This window comes from Sesamum indicum, linkage group LG5 (genome assembly GCF_026168435.1).
Source record: "Sesamum indicum cultivar Baizhima isolate 11 linkage group LG5, ASM2616843v1, whole genome shotgun sequence".
In the NCBI taxonomy this organism is placed as follows: domain Eukaryota; kingdom Viridiplantae; phylum Streptophyta; class Magnoliopsida; order Lamiales; family Pedaliaceae; genus Sesamum; species Sesamum indicum.
Window position 1 is genome coordinate 2,254,692 of NC_142661.1, and position 15,593 is coordinate 2,270,284.

Below are 15,593 nucleotides of genomic sequence, written 5' to 3' on the forward strand. Positions count from 1 at the left end.
TTTTCAAGAAGAAGAAGCGAAAATCGGAAATCGGAGCTCGAAATATGAAGTTGTGTAGATCGAGACTGACCGTGTCCAGTGTCGCAGCCGCGAGCGACGGCTTTTTTGGGGGGGGGGGGAATGAAGGGAAAGAGTTCGCCGGTGGCGGTGGTAGATTTTCAAGAAGAAGAGGCGGAAACCAGAGCTCCAAATAGCGGAATCGGTATCGCAGCCGCAGACAACAGTGATTCGAGTGGATTTCGCCGGCAGCGGTGGTGAATTTTCAAGAATTTGAGTGGATTTCTTGTTTCCCTTTCCTCTTAGTCGCCTTTCTTCCTCTCTCTCCAGAAACAAAATCAACAATTAATAAAAACCCTAAGTTTGACTAACAGCATTTTTAAATATAAGGAGGGGTATTTTCGTCTTTCACCCTTCTCACCAATATTTAATTCGTGTAGAGAGACAGTGTGCCACAATATTTAATTGACAGGGGGGTATTTTGCGTTTTTTTTAACACAAGGGGGTAATTTGCTCTTTATTAATAACACAACGAGTATTTTGCTTTTAACCCAAAGAAATTATCCTCCATATACATAGAAAAGCACACACTTATAACAAGTCTTGTCTATCTAAGTTAAAAGTATGCACTTGAACAACTTGGCAAGAACAGAATAAACAAGAACCTGTAACCTACCTGGGGCGAAAACTTCTGAAAACACTGTTGTAGATTTCTTGATTCTGATAATGCAAACTTCAGAAAGTACGTGCAACAGTCAAAACTCCGCAGTCAGAGGTAATTCTTACATGCACCCAATGATAGAAATACCAAATGGCATGGATCAACTGATCTCTACAAATTGTTGTTTGCACACACTCTTCGTTTTAATTTAAATTAACATCAAAGAACAGAATCAGACAAAGCAGTTAACAGCGTCCCTAGTTTGGCATAGTGAATGTAAGAGCTTTCCATGCATATCTATGAGATAAGCAGCTCAGCCAGGCGGCCAGTTCATTTGGCGTCCCCCGAGCAGGTGAATGTGAAGGTGATAGACAGATTGGCCTGCAAAAGATTCTCGAAGTCAAGATCAACTACAGAACATGGACAAAAAATTTACCTGCATGAGTAAATAAATGAGGAGAGGTTCGTATGAGTACATCCTTTTGGCCCGTCATTAATCACAAGCCTAAAGCCGTCCTCGAGGCCTTCTTGTTTGGCAACAAGTTTTGACGTGTAAAGAAGACGGCCAAGAATCTCAGTGTGTTTCTCCTCAGCCTGTAGGATAAACCATGACTGGTTATAATATTGAAGATAAACCAAAAGCAAAAGAGGAATTTATGTGTTCTTGCACAAGTTTCTAGAAATTGTAAAATTGCACATCAATCAAACAATCAAGATGGATAAGAATAACTAAACCTTGATCCACCACAAGCTTTATAAAATGAATCTCCCATTTATAAATTGACCACTATTATTATGTCTTACTTGCCCTTTGCAAGAGTCTCCTCGACAACCTCACTATGCTTTGTTTGCTTATGAGAAACAGCGCTAGAGGCCTTACAATTTGCTGCCTGACTATCAGTACACAGCTTGCAGGTTGCAGACTTTAAATTCAAGTTCAAGAAGCATAACATTCTTTAACAAATCATCGGAGAAACCACATGTCGTGGTGCTATACTCTCGTCTGTGTGAGATCAAGCAAACAATTTCATGCTACTCTCAGTCACAGAAGCACCAATGACCAGAAGGACTACATTTGTATATCTAAGGTAATTTCATGTGATTATACATCTCTAGACCCAATGGATAGATAAAAACAAGAACTAGAAAGAATACTCAGTTCTAGTACCACATTAACAGTAAACATAAAAGTACGAAATTGACAAGACGATGAAGAATGCAGGAAACAAACCGCAGCATCAGTCTGGAAAAAGGCAAGTTTCAGGGTTTGGGGTTGAAAAATTCATTTATAATTGAGAAGTCAATGGAGACATGAAGTTGGCTTCGAGGATATGCAAGAAGAACAAAGATTACCTTGGAAAGTCCAGTTAAGCCATCTGTCACTTTAGGAATAATGACGACGTGTACAGGGGCTTGGGGCGCTATGTCCCTGAAAGCAAGCACCTGCAGAAAAATGACAAGCTTTGCTATAACATAATTTGAGCTTTCAGTTTCAATTTACATGCACTTCAATTCCAACCATTTCAGCTAAAGAAAGGGAAAATCATAAACAAGAAAACTATACAACAGGAACACTATAATAGTTTTGAGCTACAACCAGTTCGTCAATCAATTGGTCACATAAAACAAGGGCTTTTACTAGGCGAGCATGATATCGTTGTAAAGATCACTCCTGTAGTTTAAAGGAAATTTAACTAAAACTCGAATGGGAACGGTCATTCATTTATGCTTTTATGACCACCCATTTATCACATAGTTAACAGGGCAGCCATTTTACCTTAAAACTATCATCCCTTCGTCACTTAGACCATAGGGCCACAATAAGATTAGAAGGTTGTTGCTTTGAGTGCACGAAAAGGGACAAAATCCTCAATCATGAAACTAACTACCGAGCAGTGCTTCATCCAGACATCATAAATGAACAAACAATGTAGTATATAGGGAACAAAAGACATCAAAACCTAAGCAAGCAGTCCAATTTTGTGTCGCCACAGAATTACAAAACGATCGAGAAAGGCATTAGTACAAAATCCAAAGCAGAAAAGAAGAAAACTTTCACGTGTTTGTTCCTCACATTAGTACACCATTTTTCATTACCCAATTTCACTCTGTCATGCTTTTTAATAACTTATATACACTGATACAAGCAACAAATTCATACAACAAAATCACAAAAGCATATCAACAAAAATCTCGAATCAAAACAAGCAAGAAACTAAATAAACAAATAAAGGGTCGAGCTTAAACAACCTTGTCATCCTCGTACACGATGTTGGCTGGTATTTCCTTATTGATAATCTTGTCAAATCTGCATGTTGTCAACCATCAAGAAACATCAAATTCTCGGCATATATGGTTTATTACAGAGATACAAACTGAACCCACAAACAAAGAACAAGGGCTGAGGGAAGAAACAAACAAACATGGTGGGAGAACCAGAGGGCACAGCAGCAAGAGCAGCATCTTTCTCGGAAGCCATAGCCGTCCAGAGGACTTGTGTTAACAGAACAAATGATTACTAGCAGTCGGCTGTGCTGTTTGAGGTTTCCACTTTCCAGTTGTTTCTACCAGGCCCGTAAAGGTTCTATTTTTCTTTTTTAATTAATTTTTCCTTCAATTTTATGAACATTTTCAAGTAATGGGATAAAGTCTTATTTTTTAAAAATAAAATTGTATTTTTATAAGTTGTTTAAATTATGGCGTTGATGCAATAAAAATTTGAAATATTCTTATAAAAATTGAAATATTATTGATAATGATCACGTCCAAAATGCAAAAATAAATATTAATTTTATAAAAATAATTATACAGCTCTTTCATGAGATTTGATATATATAAATTCTTGTAATTCGAGTAATTATATTTAGTACCTCTTACGTTTGTTCCTATCTAATAAATAAATTTCTATATTAATAAAAACTCATCGAATTTGTTGATATTAGTAAAAAATTAAATAAAAATTTATATTTATCATCGATAGGCTTATTACCCTATCAGCAAACTTGACAAATTTTAACTATTTGAAGGGTCTATTTGTTAGAAGAAACAAACGCCAAGAATACTAAATATATTTTTTTCGAACTATACGGTGTGCTCTGCTAGTAATTATACAAAATATTATGAGAGAACAATGTAATTATTCTTTTTTTATATTTTTATTATAATATTGTAATAAATTTATGTTTTCTTTTTTGTGAGTTTTTGTATTTTTTGAAAGAAATTGAAAATGCCATTCATGTTTAAAAAAAAATTATAAGTTCTTGATATCTTATTTTTTGATATTATTAACTAATTTTCTAAGAAGTTTACCAATTTAAATATTTTAAAAAGTTCACTAACTCACCCCAAACTCCATCTTAACTCAGGGAGTGTTTGTAATCGCTTGAAAAAAAGATTTACGATTTATTATTGAAAATAATATAAATATATATATATATTTTTTATTTATAAGTTATGCTTTTTAATTGTTTCGATTAAGTTATTTAAGTAAAAAGAAAATTAGAAACAACTTTTATAATATTTTAATAAAATTATAAATATTAAATTATTTTCTCAAACACTCGAAATTCACCTTTTTTTTACTTTTTATTTTGTTTTCAAAAACTCCCAACTCTCACCACTTGTTAACATACAACTTTTTTCTATAACTTATTCTAACCATAGAAGGCGAAAGCTATTTGCAAACACCCTTTTAATATGTAATTAATCATTTTTAGTATAATGCACTCACCGTGTAATTAGATTGAATCGGGGGCTGGAGAAGTTTCCTTCTACCAATTTATAATCCAGAAACTATTTGACCAACGTATATATTTAGCGATAATTACATTACACCCCTAATCTATGATTTATTTACAAAAAAACCACTCTTATCTTTTGAAAATTACACATACACCCACCAGAAACATCTATATTATTTATACAAACCACCCTGTTTTTAAAAAATTACATATACACTTCTTGAAAACATCGACATCATTACACGAACTACCCTTGTTTTTTGGTTGCCAAGGTGATTTCTGTAATTACAGAAAAGACACGAGTAGTTTGTGTAAATAGACTATGGGTCAAAAGTGTTGTAAACGTAATTATTCCATTTATTTAATAACAAAAGCATAACGATAGATGAAAGAGCAAAATTTCATGGGAACTATGCCTCGAATCACCATAACTAGTTCCATAAAGTTCCATGTCAGTTAACGCTATAAAAATGTACATACAGGGAGAAGGTTCACTCGGGCAGGATGGCCATGGAATGTTCAAACAACAAAGGCAAACATGAATGCTATGTATCCTATGGCTGTCGTCCAGTCATGGACGGTGACGGTACCCCAAGTTGCAAAGAGTCGAAAAAAGAGAAAAACAAACTAAAACCGGCTAAAAAGGTGAGGACGAGAATGAATCTACATGATCCTCATATAGGGGCTGAGCTCGTTCGTCGCAGTTGATACTTTGGCTCTGGTGGTGGTATGCTCGGCAACACCTTCTCCCATTCCTGCAAGTACATATAAATACGGATATCCAAGAAATCGAGGGAAATGGAGAAATATAATGTTTATAGGGTCGTTAGCCCTTCCATTGACAACACGGAACATAAAAGAATAATCTTCTTGGATGAAGTGATATCCCATACTTGTCACCTTACTAGGCTTTGAGTCAGAAGGGATTTGCTTAAATTTCATCAACGGCTGCTGAATAGTAGTTCTACTGAAGTCGATTTATTGATTCAGAGATCAATTTATCAGCCAACAACTTAAGATAGTTAAACTTTTCCAGGTGGACTGAACAAAAAGCTAGTTTCATCACAAAGAGGATTGCTGGCTACTGATGTCAAAAGAGAGAAGCAGATTTGTGCAGAAGAATGGCAGTATAATTTGTTGTTGGTGTTGATATGGAGCCAAAAAGAAGTAATGGACTTGTTAAGTTCTCTCAGGTATATTGTAATAACACAATCATATTCGATAAGACTTGCAGCAGTTATCCTCGATTCAGCCAGTTTATTTGGCTAAAGGACCAAAAGCTTATGCATAAACTAGCCTAAGAAGTCTACCACTCAATGGTCGTCATGTTTGATCTTACAGAAGGAGATAACATTTCTTGGACGTAAACTGAATTAGGCCTGGTTAAAATAAACATTCTCATGATATGGCAAATTTGCTCAGTAGAAAATGGGTGTTTGCAACCGCACAAAATAAACGCTTATCAACTTATTGTTGAAAAATAAACTGAAAGAGTGTAAGCTATAAACAACTTCCAATTAACTTCTGCATTTTAAGTTGTTTTCACAAATATTCCAACTTCAAGTCTTCACTTTTTGCTTTTGTTTCAAAAACTATTAATTTTCACTAGTTCTTAACTCACAACCTATTTCCACCACAAGAACAGAAGCTAGTGCAAACACCCCTATTCGAATTTCAAATTTAGGTTTTTCTACACTCTTTTCTTACATGTTTAGATCAGAATGAACTCTAAAATTTACTGATCTCCATGCGTTATCTTAAGATAGATGAATCAGAAGACTGCACCAATGCACAGAAGCTGGAAGTTGGATGTCAAGTAGAAATGCAATATTTCGGGGTCAATAAAAGAGGAAAAGAAGTGAAAAATATTGGTGCTCTTATAGTTCTTAATCTTCAATGTAGTAGAAATTGAACTTTGATTAACTACATGTAAATCATGCACAAAGGTTTCTCATTTCAGCTCTATGGTAATAAGAAGAAACAAAATACGAGCAAAAATTAAGGGAATTCTTGGACATGAATTGTTAATACTTTCTGTTTTCTCAGTGAAGACACTATATTATGAAGTTTCAGTGAGCAGAAGAATGTCTTTCCAACATCAGTCAGTCACCCATGCAATTTTTTTCCTGCTGAAACCCCAGCATTCAGAATGGAATGTCAAACTCAGGTAATAGTTTTGTAATTACTCATTGAACAGAATGTAAAAGCAAGTATATGTTCAGCCTGTTAATGGTCATGCATTCTGTTTTGTACAAGGTGAGAGGAACAGAAAGAGTGATTCAGGGAAAACCAACAAAATTAAGGACTTTGACTTAAGGTCATGAACTATCAATGTGTGAAGAGAGGTCTATCCCAGAAAGCAATAAAGAAGAATGGAAATAGATTATTAAGCAGCCAGCATTTTGTACAGTACGTGTTAGTTAATCTGGCTTATAGTTGATATCCCACTATCCAGGGTACCAAACGTTAGGCAAAGTAGAGGAATTTCATCATACTTGGCACAAAACATAGAGTCGCAATCTAGTAACAACAGCGCCTTCTAGTAGAAAAAAGAATACATGTACAGAACTCAACCATCTTCTACTTTTCCTAACACCAGCTAACAACATTGTGAAACAAAAAGGACCGTTGATTTCAAAAATTCTGATTTTTTTCACCGAAAAGGCTTAAAAGATGATACTCTAGTGGACAACACAGTAGCCCATGGATAAACCAATAAAGATGTTTTTATGTCACCTTCTATAGAACTTTGCATATATATGATTATGCTACTGTTAAAGGTTTTTAAGAATCAATCTTCAAATGACATTGCTTCTATTTTCTAAATGATCAATTAATGTATTATGCATTGCATATTCGTATAACCAATTATTCTTATGTATTTCCCACTGTGCACTGCTTCATGTTTCAACAGCAAGAATATTAGTGCTTTTCTATATCTATGATGACACCATAATAATTGCTATTGATGACAGTTCTAAATTAGTACCCAAGTTGCATAAATCTGCTTTTCGAATTATTATTGAACATGAATCAACTAAAACCACACACATAAGTTATTAGATCCAACTTTATAAGCGTTTCCAATGAGCAAAAGTCATAAACACACCAAAAGCTTTTGATGAGTGAGCCAACATCAGTTATAGTCAGTATTTGCATTAAGAACGTGAAAGAGTTAATGTGAGCACTCAATTCAAAATTTAACACCAGTACCAAATTGCTGGTTGGCCTTGCACTGGGAGACAATTGTGACCTAGCATGAAATGCAGATTGGTGCTATAATAAATAGGACGCTATAGAAAATATGTTGTGTTTAGAGATGAGGGAACCAACCTGTTGTCTCTTGAGCCTTTCATTCTCTTCTTCCAAACGCGAAACCTTGTTCTCTAGCTCATGTGTGTAGGCCTGCAAATTAAAAAGTCAATAACATATACCTATAGCCAAAAGAAAAATATTTCAATGCATGGAGTCACACCTGCTTCCTTGCTCGGGATCGTGCTGCAGATTCCCTGTTTTTGATCATCCTCTTCTGCCTCCTTTCAACACTCTTTTCAACTACATCTTCTGGTGCAACCCTTTTACGTCTGGGTGTTTGGGTGTCTGATAAAGTACCCATCAGAGGGGATGAAGACATGGTTATTTGGCTTTCTGAGTAAGCAGCTTCCATGGCAGGATTTCCACCAAGGGGAATAGACTGTTGAACTGGATGGCCTGGCATGTAAACAGGCAGCATATGCTGTTGTTGTTGCTGCTGTGGATGAATTGATGGGATCGGATAATTGATCCATTGAGCTTGCTGAGGCGGTCCTATTGGATCAACACCCCCTACTACTGAACCCGAATTTTTCTTCCCTGGGGGTGACTCAGCAACCACTCCTGCCTTAACCAAGAAATCCTCCAATGTCATTTCCCCAAGAGTCGATTTCCTATCAAGACTACTCCTTTTCTGCTCCTGCTGAATGTCCTGCCACACCTCATCAACAGTCTTTTTGCTCAGATCCCTAGACAATGTGAGGCTCGACTGACGATTCAAAGATGAGCCTGATGCAGGGCGGCCAGGCTGCAAAGACGGCCCATAATCAACACCCTCCATCGCTTGATTATTCGCTTCAGCCGTCCACAGAGTCTTCAGAAGTTCATCAAGATTCATGCTACTCAGAGGTTTCCCCAAATCTCCCAATTGGTTCTGAACCTCATCTAGAGTGAGGCTGTACAAGGACCCTTCCCTAGCCAACGGGTTCGGTTTCGAGTCCTGTGTCTGAATTTGGGTTCCCCCAATGCTATTACCACAACCCCCTTGAGATCCCATTCTCTGAGCAACCATTCAATGGCCTCCTCCTCTTTACCCCTCTCTCTCTTCTCTCACTCTCTCCAACACACCCCACAATCTTGAACTAACTTCCTCCAGAAATGAATCCCAAAACCCCCTTAATTAACAGCAGCAAACAAATCCCCGCAGCGCAAAACTTGCAGAAAATGCAACCATTCATTCAATCTATCAAGAAAGAAGAAAGAAAAGCCCATCAAATTGAAGAACAGCATCAATCGGGCAAATGCGAGAAAGATTAAATTTTTGGCTCCCAAAATCAAGAACCAGATCAAATCCAACAAAAATGCACGGAAAATTAACCCAAAAAAAAAATAAAAATAGAAGAAACAAGAAATGGAGAAACAGACTTACCATGAGAAATCAAAGAAGCCCAGAAAGCGAGAGAAGTCTGAGAACAAGATTTGAGTTTGCATGCAGGCAGAGAGCTGTTCCAACATTCTCTATAAGAGAACAAAAAACCCAGAAGCCATGCTGCAAAACCTGAGCTCAAAATCTAAGTCCTGAGAAATCAAAATATACAATACATGTGGACGAATAATAAATACAACAGAGATGAGAGAGATGAGAGAGAGGAGAGAGAAATCAGACCCACATTCTATTCTCCGAAAGGAGTATAAGACTATGTTAATTTTTAATGTATTCGAATATGAAATCATAGGACACACACAAAATCGTATCATCAAATCTTATAAATTACAAATTCAAACAATTCAACAAATCAAAAGCAATGTTTGTTTTTATTAAATTATGGGGAATTGTGCATCTCCTCACAATTCGAAAGTTGGAATTCTTTATTAATTATTGTTGGTTTTCACCTTTTTTTAATTATTTATTTTCAAGAAAGATTTAACTTTTTTTTTTTTTGAGAAATAATGAAGAAAAAGAGACTCTTAAGAAATATTTCTTTTTTCCAAAGATTCTACACTTTTGATTTTTCATTCCCATCCTAGCAATTAAGTGAATCTGGGGATATAATGTCTCAAATTTGGGAAACTATAAATTATCTAATTATTGAAATATTATGTTAATTAACTTGATAAAATATATTTATATACTTTTAAAGGGATTTAATGCATCAGAGTTAGTTAGACATAATTAAAGCAAAATTACATTTTTTTTTTTTTGTTCTCTAACTCTAAGTGTTAGCACTTTTGGTCCTATAACTTACTCTATTTATATATTTGTTATTTTTTTATGATTTAGTTTTAAATATCTCATATTTGGTCATTTTTTATAAATTTAGTTAAGTATTAATAATTTTGATCCCTTCATACTGACTAGGGGTGGTAGATGAGTCGAGCCTACTCGCGAGCTTATCGAGCTCAACTGTGCCTGTTCATAAACTCGCGAGTTTTTTTTAGTTTTTTATATATATTTTTATTTTTGAATTTTATATTTTATATTTGATCGATTTTATAATCAAAATTGACCATATATTATAATTATTAATCACTATCATATATTTTATTTTGGATAATAATAAATTATGGTACTTTTATTTATACATTTAATCTTTATACAAAAATAAATTTAATCAACAACTTAGTAAATTATAATATTTTTTGTAATTAAAATTATTATTTAATATGACATATATGAACTTTATGCTATATTTTAATATATATTTGTATTACGTTATACTTTTTTTAAATTGATAGGTAATTCACTTATAATTTTTTTTTTAATCTATTTTTGAATTTTGTATTATTATCAGGATACATACTATGCATTATGTAATCTATTTTATTATTTTATGTCAAAATTTAGTGATTCATATGAATTAATTTAAAAATAATGATAATGATAATAATAGTGATGGTTGAACAATTTTAATTATTATTTTATTATATATAATGAGATTAAAAATTTTAATCAACAATTAGGATATCTTAAAATCTGGAGATCGGATTCACATCAAATTTATATATGTATAAGACCGTGTCCATTAGATCATATCAGACGGTTTGATTTAAAATCACATGGCCTGATTCTATGATACATCGATTTGAATGATTATTTTTATGTTTTGAGCACAATATCTTGACATCCGTATATCTAATAAGTCTAAAATTTTACCAAGTGTATTTTTTTATAAGTTTGATCTTATCTAACGGTCTGATCTGAATTTTGATGGTCCGATTAACCCATGTTGTTCAACAAAATAAAATAGTGGTTACATTAATATAATAGTAACATTTATAAATATATAAATTTAATGCAGATTGTGAACACATATTAATCTCAACTATAAAATATTTTTATGTATTTTAATTGCATTATTTCAGATAATTGATACTTTCCCAAAAACTTTAAACTGTTCAAAATGATTTTTTTTTTGTACAATTTACTAATTATATTACTACTAAACTAATCAGTAGTTTATATTTATAACAATAAATTAGAATTTTGTACTATATTTTGATATATTTAATATAGTATACATTCTACAATCTATTCTATTACTTATAAATTTATGTAAAAAATTGGTGATTCTCATTATTTAATCTAATAATAATAATATAGTATGCATTATACAATCTATTTTATTACTTATAAATTTATGTAAACAATTGATGATTTCTATAATTTAATATAATAATAATAATAAACAAAAAATAAAAAAATAAAAAATCAGTTCGAGCTCGAGCTCGAGCTCGACAAAAATGGTCGATTTCGACTCGTTGCCACCCTAAATTACTGACGTAGATATCAGTCTTGGTCCAGTAGCTATATGTTGTTAGTGCTAAAATTATCATCACATTATTAAATTTGCCAAAATATGATCAAATGTGAGATTTTTAGACTAAGTATGTAAATATAGAAAATTCTTGAGGATTATGGTTTTTTATTAGTATCAAAATTTAGTTCCTAAATTAAATTAGGAACTTCTCACTTGCTTTTAGCATAAAAATGCTAAAATTAGGGGTATTTCTATTTTTTAAAATATTTAAGAAATAATAATAATTATTTAATTATTTTAAAGATATATTGACACTTTAATAGTTGTATTGTCATGAAAGCTCTGCATCGTTACTTGTCAAGGTAAAAACGGGTAAACTTATCGTGAATTCACATATTTGCAACTCCGATTGAAAAATAACACTAAGATTAGGGTGGAGGTTGCAATTTATAGTTTAAATTATTATTTGGTATACTTTATCAATTGGAAGGGTGGGCTTAAAAAAAATAAATAATAATTCATATTTTCAATTTAAAAAGAAAAGAAAAGAAAAGATAATACCACTCCCTTTTTTAAAAATTTAGTATAATTATAAATAAATTTTCATCAGTAACTTTCATCCAATAAATAAGTCATTTATTAGTGAAATTTATTTAATTTACTGATATTAATAAAAAAATAAATAAAATTTCATATTTATTTCCATTGACTTATCATTGATTATAGCACGTTAAATAAATATTTTTATAGTCAAATTATCTTTTTACATCTTCACATGTAAATGCATATAAGGAGGTGTATTTTCATCGTTATAAGGATAATTTAATTCGAAAAATTTACTTTACCTATAATAAATCGATAATCTATATAATTTTTTATTTAATTTCTTTTGTTAATGTCAATAAATTTTGATCAATGAAGAGACGTAGTTACTAGACAGATACAAACCTCAATAGTACTATATATAATTTTCTAAAATATAAAAAAATTATATATAATTATATTAAATCTCAAAAGATAAAAGTGTAATTATTCTCGAGAAGTGAGGTGAAATGTCTACAACCCTCGTGTGGTAGTTTAAAATGGGCCAAGAGCAATGATGAAGGGTTTAGCAAGGAGCCCACCTACCACTATTGGAGCCCAAACGAAAGAAACAATACCAGAATGAACTGGGAAGAGTTTATATTATTTAGGGTTAACTAACACTTAGACATTCTCTAAAAATTTAAAATTATATTTACACCCTTTTCAAATATTCTTTTTTTTGTTTACTCACATACTGACTCGACAAATAAAATTATGTAAATTTTTAATTTGCCGTCATTTAACATGCTTTTACATTTTTTTGATATCTATATAAAAGAAAATACGATGTACGTATAAATGAAGTTAATATTATTAAAATTTTCTCACTATAAATACAAATTATTACATAAAAGTATTAAATATATAATAAAATTAAAATTTTATATAATTCTTTTATAATCATCAGTATTTTTTGATCAAACTCTCAAAACTAATAATAAATGTAAACAATAAATTTATAAAAGGAACTGTAAATATATAAAACTTGATGAAAAAATATAATTTCATATTTTCATTAGAGTCTTATGAGCCTACGCGTAATTAAGCCTAGTATTCGTAACAATCACAGTCACAATGGAAGGCATTCCTCAGAGAAGGGGAAGAAAATCTAGTTTACAACAATTAGCTTTACCTTCAAAGTAACTATCATCAATTTTGCCTATTGACCTATGAAGAAAGCTGTACATTAACATTAAAATCTAAGCCTTCAGTATAAATACAGGCATAATAATGTATGTATAACTGATAGTACAGCATTATCCATGAAAACCGTAAGATTGTTTGAATCGAACTTAAGATCACAACCAAGAAAATTTGGGATCAAGAAGGCAGCAAAAGTCCCTTGCATTAAGAAAGAAAGGAAGGAAGACAAAGTATCCAATCAAACTCCCAATAAACAGACCTGTTTACCATAAAAGTGAATTTAACATTAGGCAAAATTTAAACTTGTAAGTTCTTTCCTCAAGCCTCAGCATCGTCAACAACATGAACAATCTTGCCCGTCGGCTTTGCCAGCAGATCGGTGTATTCTTGGAATGGAGACTTTGTGAATCTGGTCTCCCTCCAGAAGTCCGGAGTTAGGAAGCCGTAGGTCTTCAAGAGGCATTCAAAAGTTGCCTGTAAAGAAACACAAGTGTCAAATTACTTGTTGAGCAGACTACAACTGAGACCTAGACTTGGTACAGTTAATTCTTTTAAAACTTATTGAGTATCATTCCCGTCCCAAATTAAACTGCAATACTACCCACGTTCCAAAAAAGAGAACTGTTAAAAAATATGCAAAACTCTCTTGGGAAATATGTCACATCATTTCATGAGAATTTAGAATTTCAGTACATTCTTTCAGAAAAACCATTTGATATACATCAGCAGCAACATCGTTAGGATTAATGAAGTTTAAGCATATCAACCATGGGCAACAAAAGTACCAATTGCCGAGAGATTACATGAATGACCAATCAAACGTTGGATAAACCTAAACTTACATATGTACTCCATGAGGATTACACAGTTAAAAGTATAAATGATCAAACAAGAATTACAAGATTCTAAACATATTCAGGTCAAAAGATCCATACAGTAGCTCGAACATACTAAACACAGAAACACAATAATTAAATTCCGACCTAGTCATGCACGCCAAGACAAAGGAATCTAAATTAGCAAACGCAAATCCTAGACATAAGAAAATCATAGGATCATTAAAAATAGCCAGATACACACAGATTATGGGAGTACGGAAACATAGTGAAGCAGTGAGATATCATCTGTAATTAGGATATCATGAAACTTAAACTGTATACTGATCAAACCTTAACATCTTTACACCAAATCAATTTGCAAAACTGCAATTTCATTCAGGTGATTAAATCTAAATTCCATTAACGAATAAAATACATTCTCAAAGGCAAAACTTCAAATATCCATGTTATACCAAATTGATTAATCGTAATAATCATATACATAACGCTAGCTTAAATATAACACAACAATGAATTGCAAGCATATTGAACACAACATAAAAAATTGAAGTAACCCAAAAATAATGAGATAATGCAGCGAAAGTTATACCTTGACAAAGTTCCCAAGAGTCTTAGTAGATCCACGTGATGAGGTGAAAACGTCCTCAATACCCGCAAACTGGAGCACCTTCTTCGGGACACGCGCCGCCACAATCCCAGCACCACGTGGTGCAGGGACCATTCGCACTGTAACAGACCCACACTTCCCGGTAACCTTGCACGGCACGGTGTGTGGCTTCCCGATCTTGTTCCCCCAGTACCCTCTCCTCACAGGGATAACAGACAGCTTAGCCAATATGATGGCGCCGCGAATTGCAGTAGCCACCTCCTTGGAGCATTTCACCCCGAGGCCCACGTGGCCGTTACCGTCCCCGACAACCACGAACGCCTTGAACCGAGTCCTCTGACCGGCCCGGGTCTGCTTCTGAACTGGCATGATTTTCATCACTTCGTCCTTCAGTGAGGGTCCAATCAGGGCATCGACAATTTGGTACTCCTTGATTGGGAGAGAGTGGAGGTAGATTTGCTCCACCGACTTGATCTTACCATCCCTTACCAACCGTCCCAGCTTCGTCACCGGCACCCACTTCTCCTCCTCGGTCTCACGGCGAGGACGGCGGCCGCGTCCACGACCTCCCCTGTCTCCTCCGCGGCCACGGCCACCGAACCCACGCCCGAAACCGCCGCGATCTCCTGAGCCTCTCTCTGCCATGATTCTAGCTAAGGGACGCTAATGTCTGCGAAATTGAGAGAAGAGCCTGCGTGCTAGTGTTTGTGGCAGAGTGAAACCCTAGAATACTTTATATACAAAAAGCTATATGGCTTAGGGTTTGCTTACAAACAAGCCCAATTTCATAATGTAATCCAATTTTCTTATTGGGCCTCGGTTATGGGCCTCATTCTTAGTGGCCCATCCAAAATTATATGCCTCAGCATCTAAAGCAGGATTCAGATAAAAAAGTTTCAAGGAAATGTTTTCAGACAAGAAGACAAGATTTTGTATAAAATTAGATCAATTATAAAATAAATGTGATATCCTTATTATGTGATTGATTATTTTTTTCTGAATTCTGCTAAT

General features: G+C 33.7%; 3 protein-coding genes across 4 annotated transcripts; all 3 read right to left on the minus strand.

Moving 5' to 3' along the window:
• Positions 1-686: 686 nt before the first annotated feature.
• On the minus strand, positions 687-3,240 carry LOC105162728 (adenylylsulfatase HINT1). The gene is made up of 5 exons (XM_011080831.3): positions 3,082-3,240; positions 2,909-2,966; positions 2,012-2,101; positions 1,135-1,252; positions 687-1,039 (listed from the first exon to the last, which is right to left on the minus strand). The coding sequence occupies exons 1-5, from the start codon at positions 3,135-3,137 to the stop codon at positions 972-974; spliced, it is 390 nt and encodes a 129-aa protein (XP_011079133.2). The 5' UTR covers positions 3,138-3,240; the 3' UTR covers positions 687-971.
• Positions 3,241-4,797: 1,557 nt separating this feature from the next.
• LOC105162726 (ABSCISIC ACID-INSENSITIVE 5-like protein 2) lies at positions 4,798-9,358 on the minus strand. Of its 2 annotated transcripts, none has more exons than XM_011080830.3 (4): positions 9,080-9,354; positions 7,874-8,893; positions 7,732-7,803; positions 4,798-5,153 (listed from the first exon to the last, which is right to left on the minus strand). In XM_011080830.3, exons 2-4 carry the CDS (start codon positions 8,720-8,722, stop codon positions 5,073-5,075), a joined length of 1,002 nt encoding a protein of 333 aa, XP_011079132.2. In that variant the 5' UTR covers positions 8,723-8,893; positions 9,080-9,354; the 3' UTR covers positions 4,798-5,072. The 2 variants fall into 2 exon arrangements, with proteins under 2 accessions (XP_011079132.2, XP_088736625.1); XM_088880499.1 differs by lacking the exon at positions 4,798-5,153 and adding an exon at positions 5,160-7,651 and having other exon boundaries at positions 9,080-9,358.
• A 3,962-nt stretch (positions 9,359-13,320) lies between these two features.
• LOC105162725 (uncharacterized) lies at positions 13,321-15,306 on the minus strand. Its single transcript, XM_011080829.3, has 2 exons — positions 14,565-15,306; positions 13,321-13,610 (listed from the first exon to the last, which is right to left on the minus strand). The coding sequence occupies exons 1-2, from the start codon at positions 15,225-15,227 to the stop codon at positions 13,455-13,457; spliced, it is 819 nt and encodes a 272-aa protein (XP_011079131.1). The 5' UTR covers positions 15,228-15,306; the 3' UTR covers positions 13,321-13,454.
• Between the last annotated feature and the right edge of the window lie 287 nt (positions 15,307-15,593).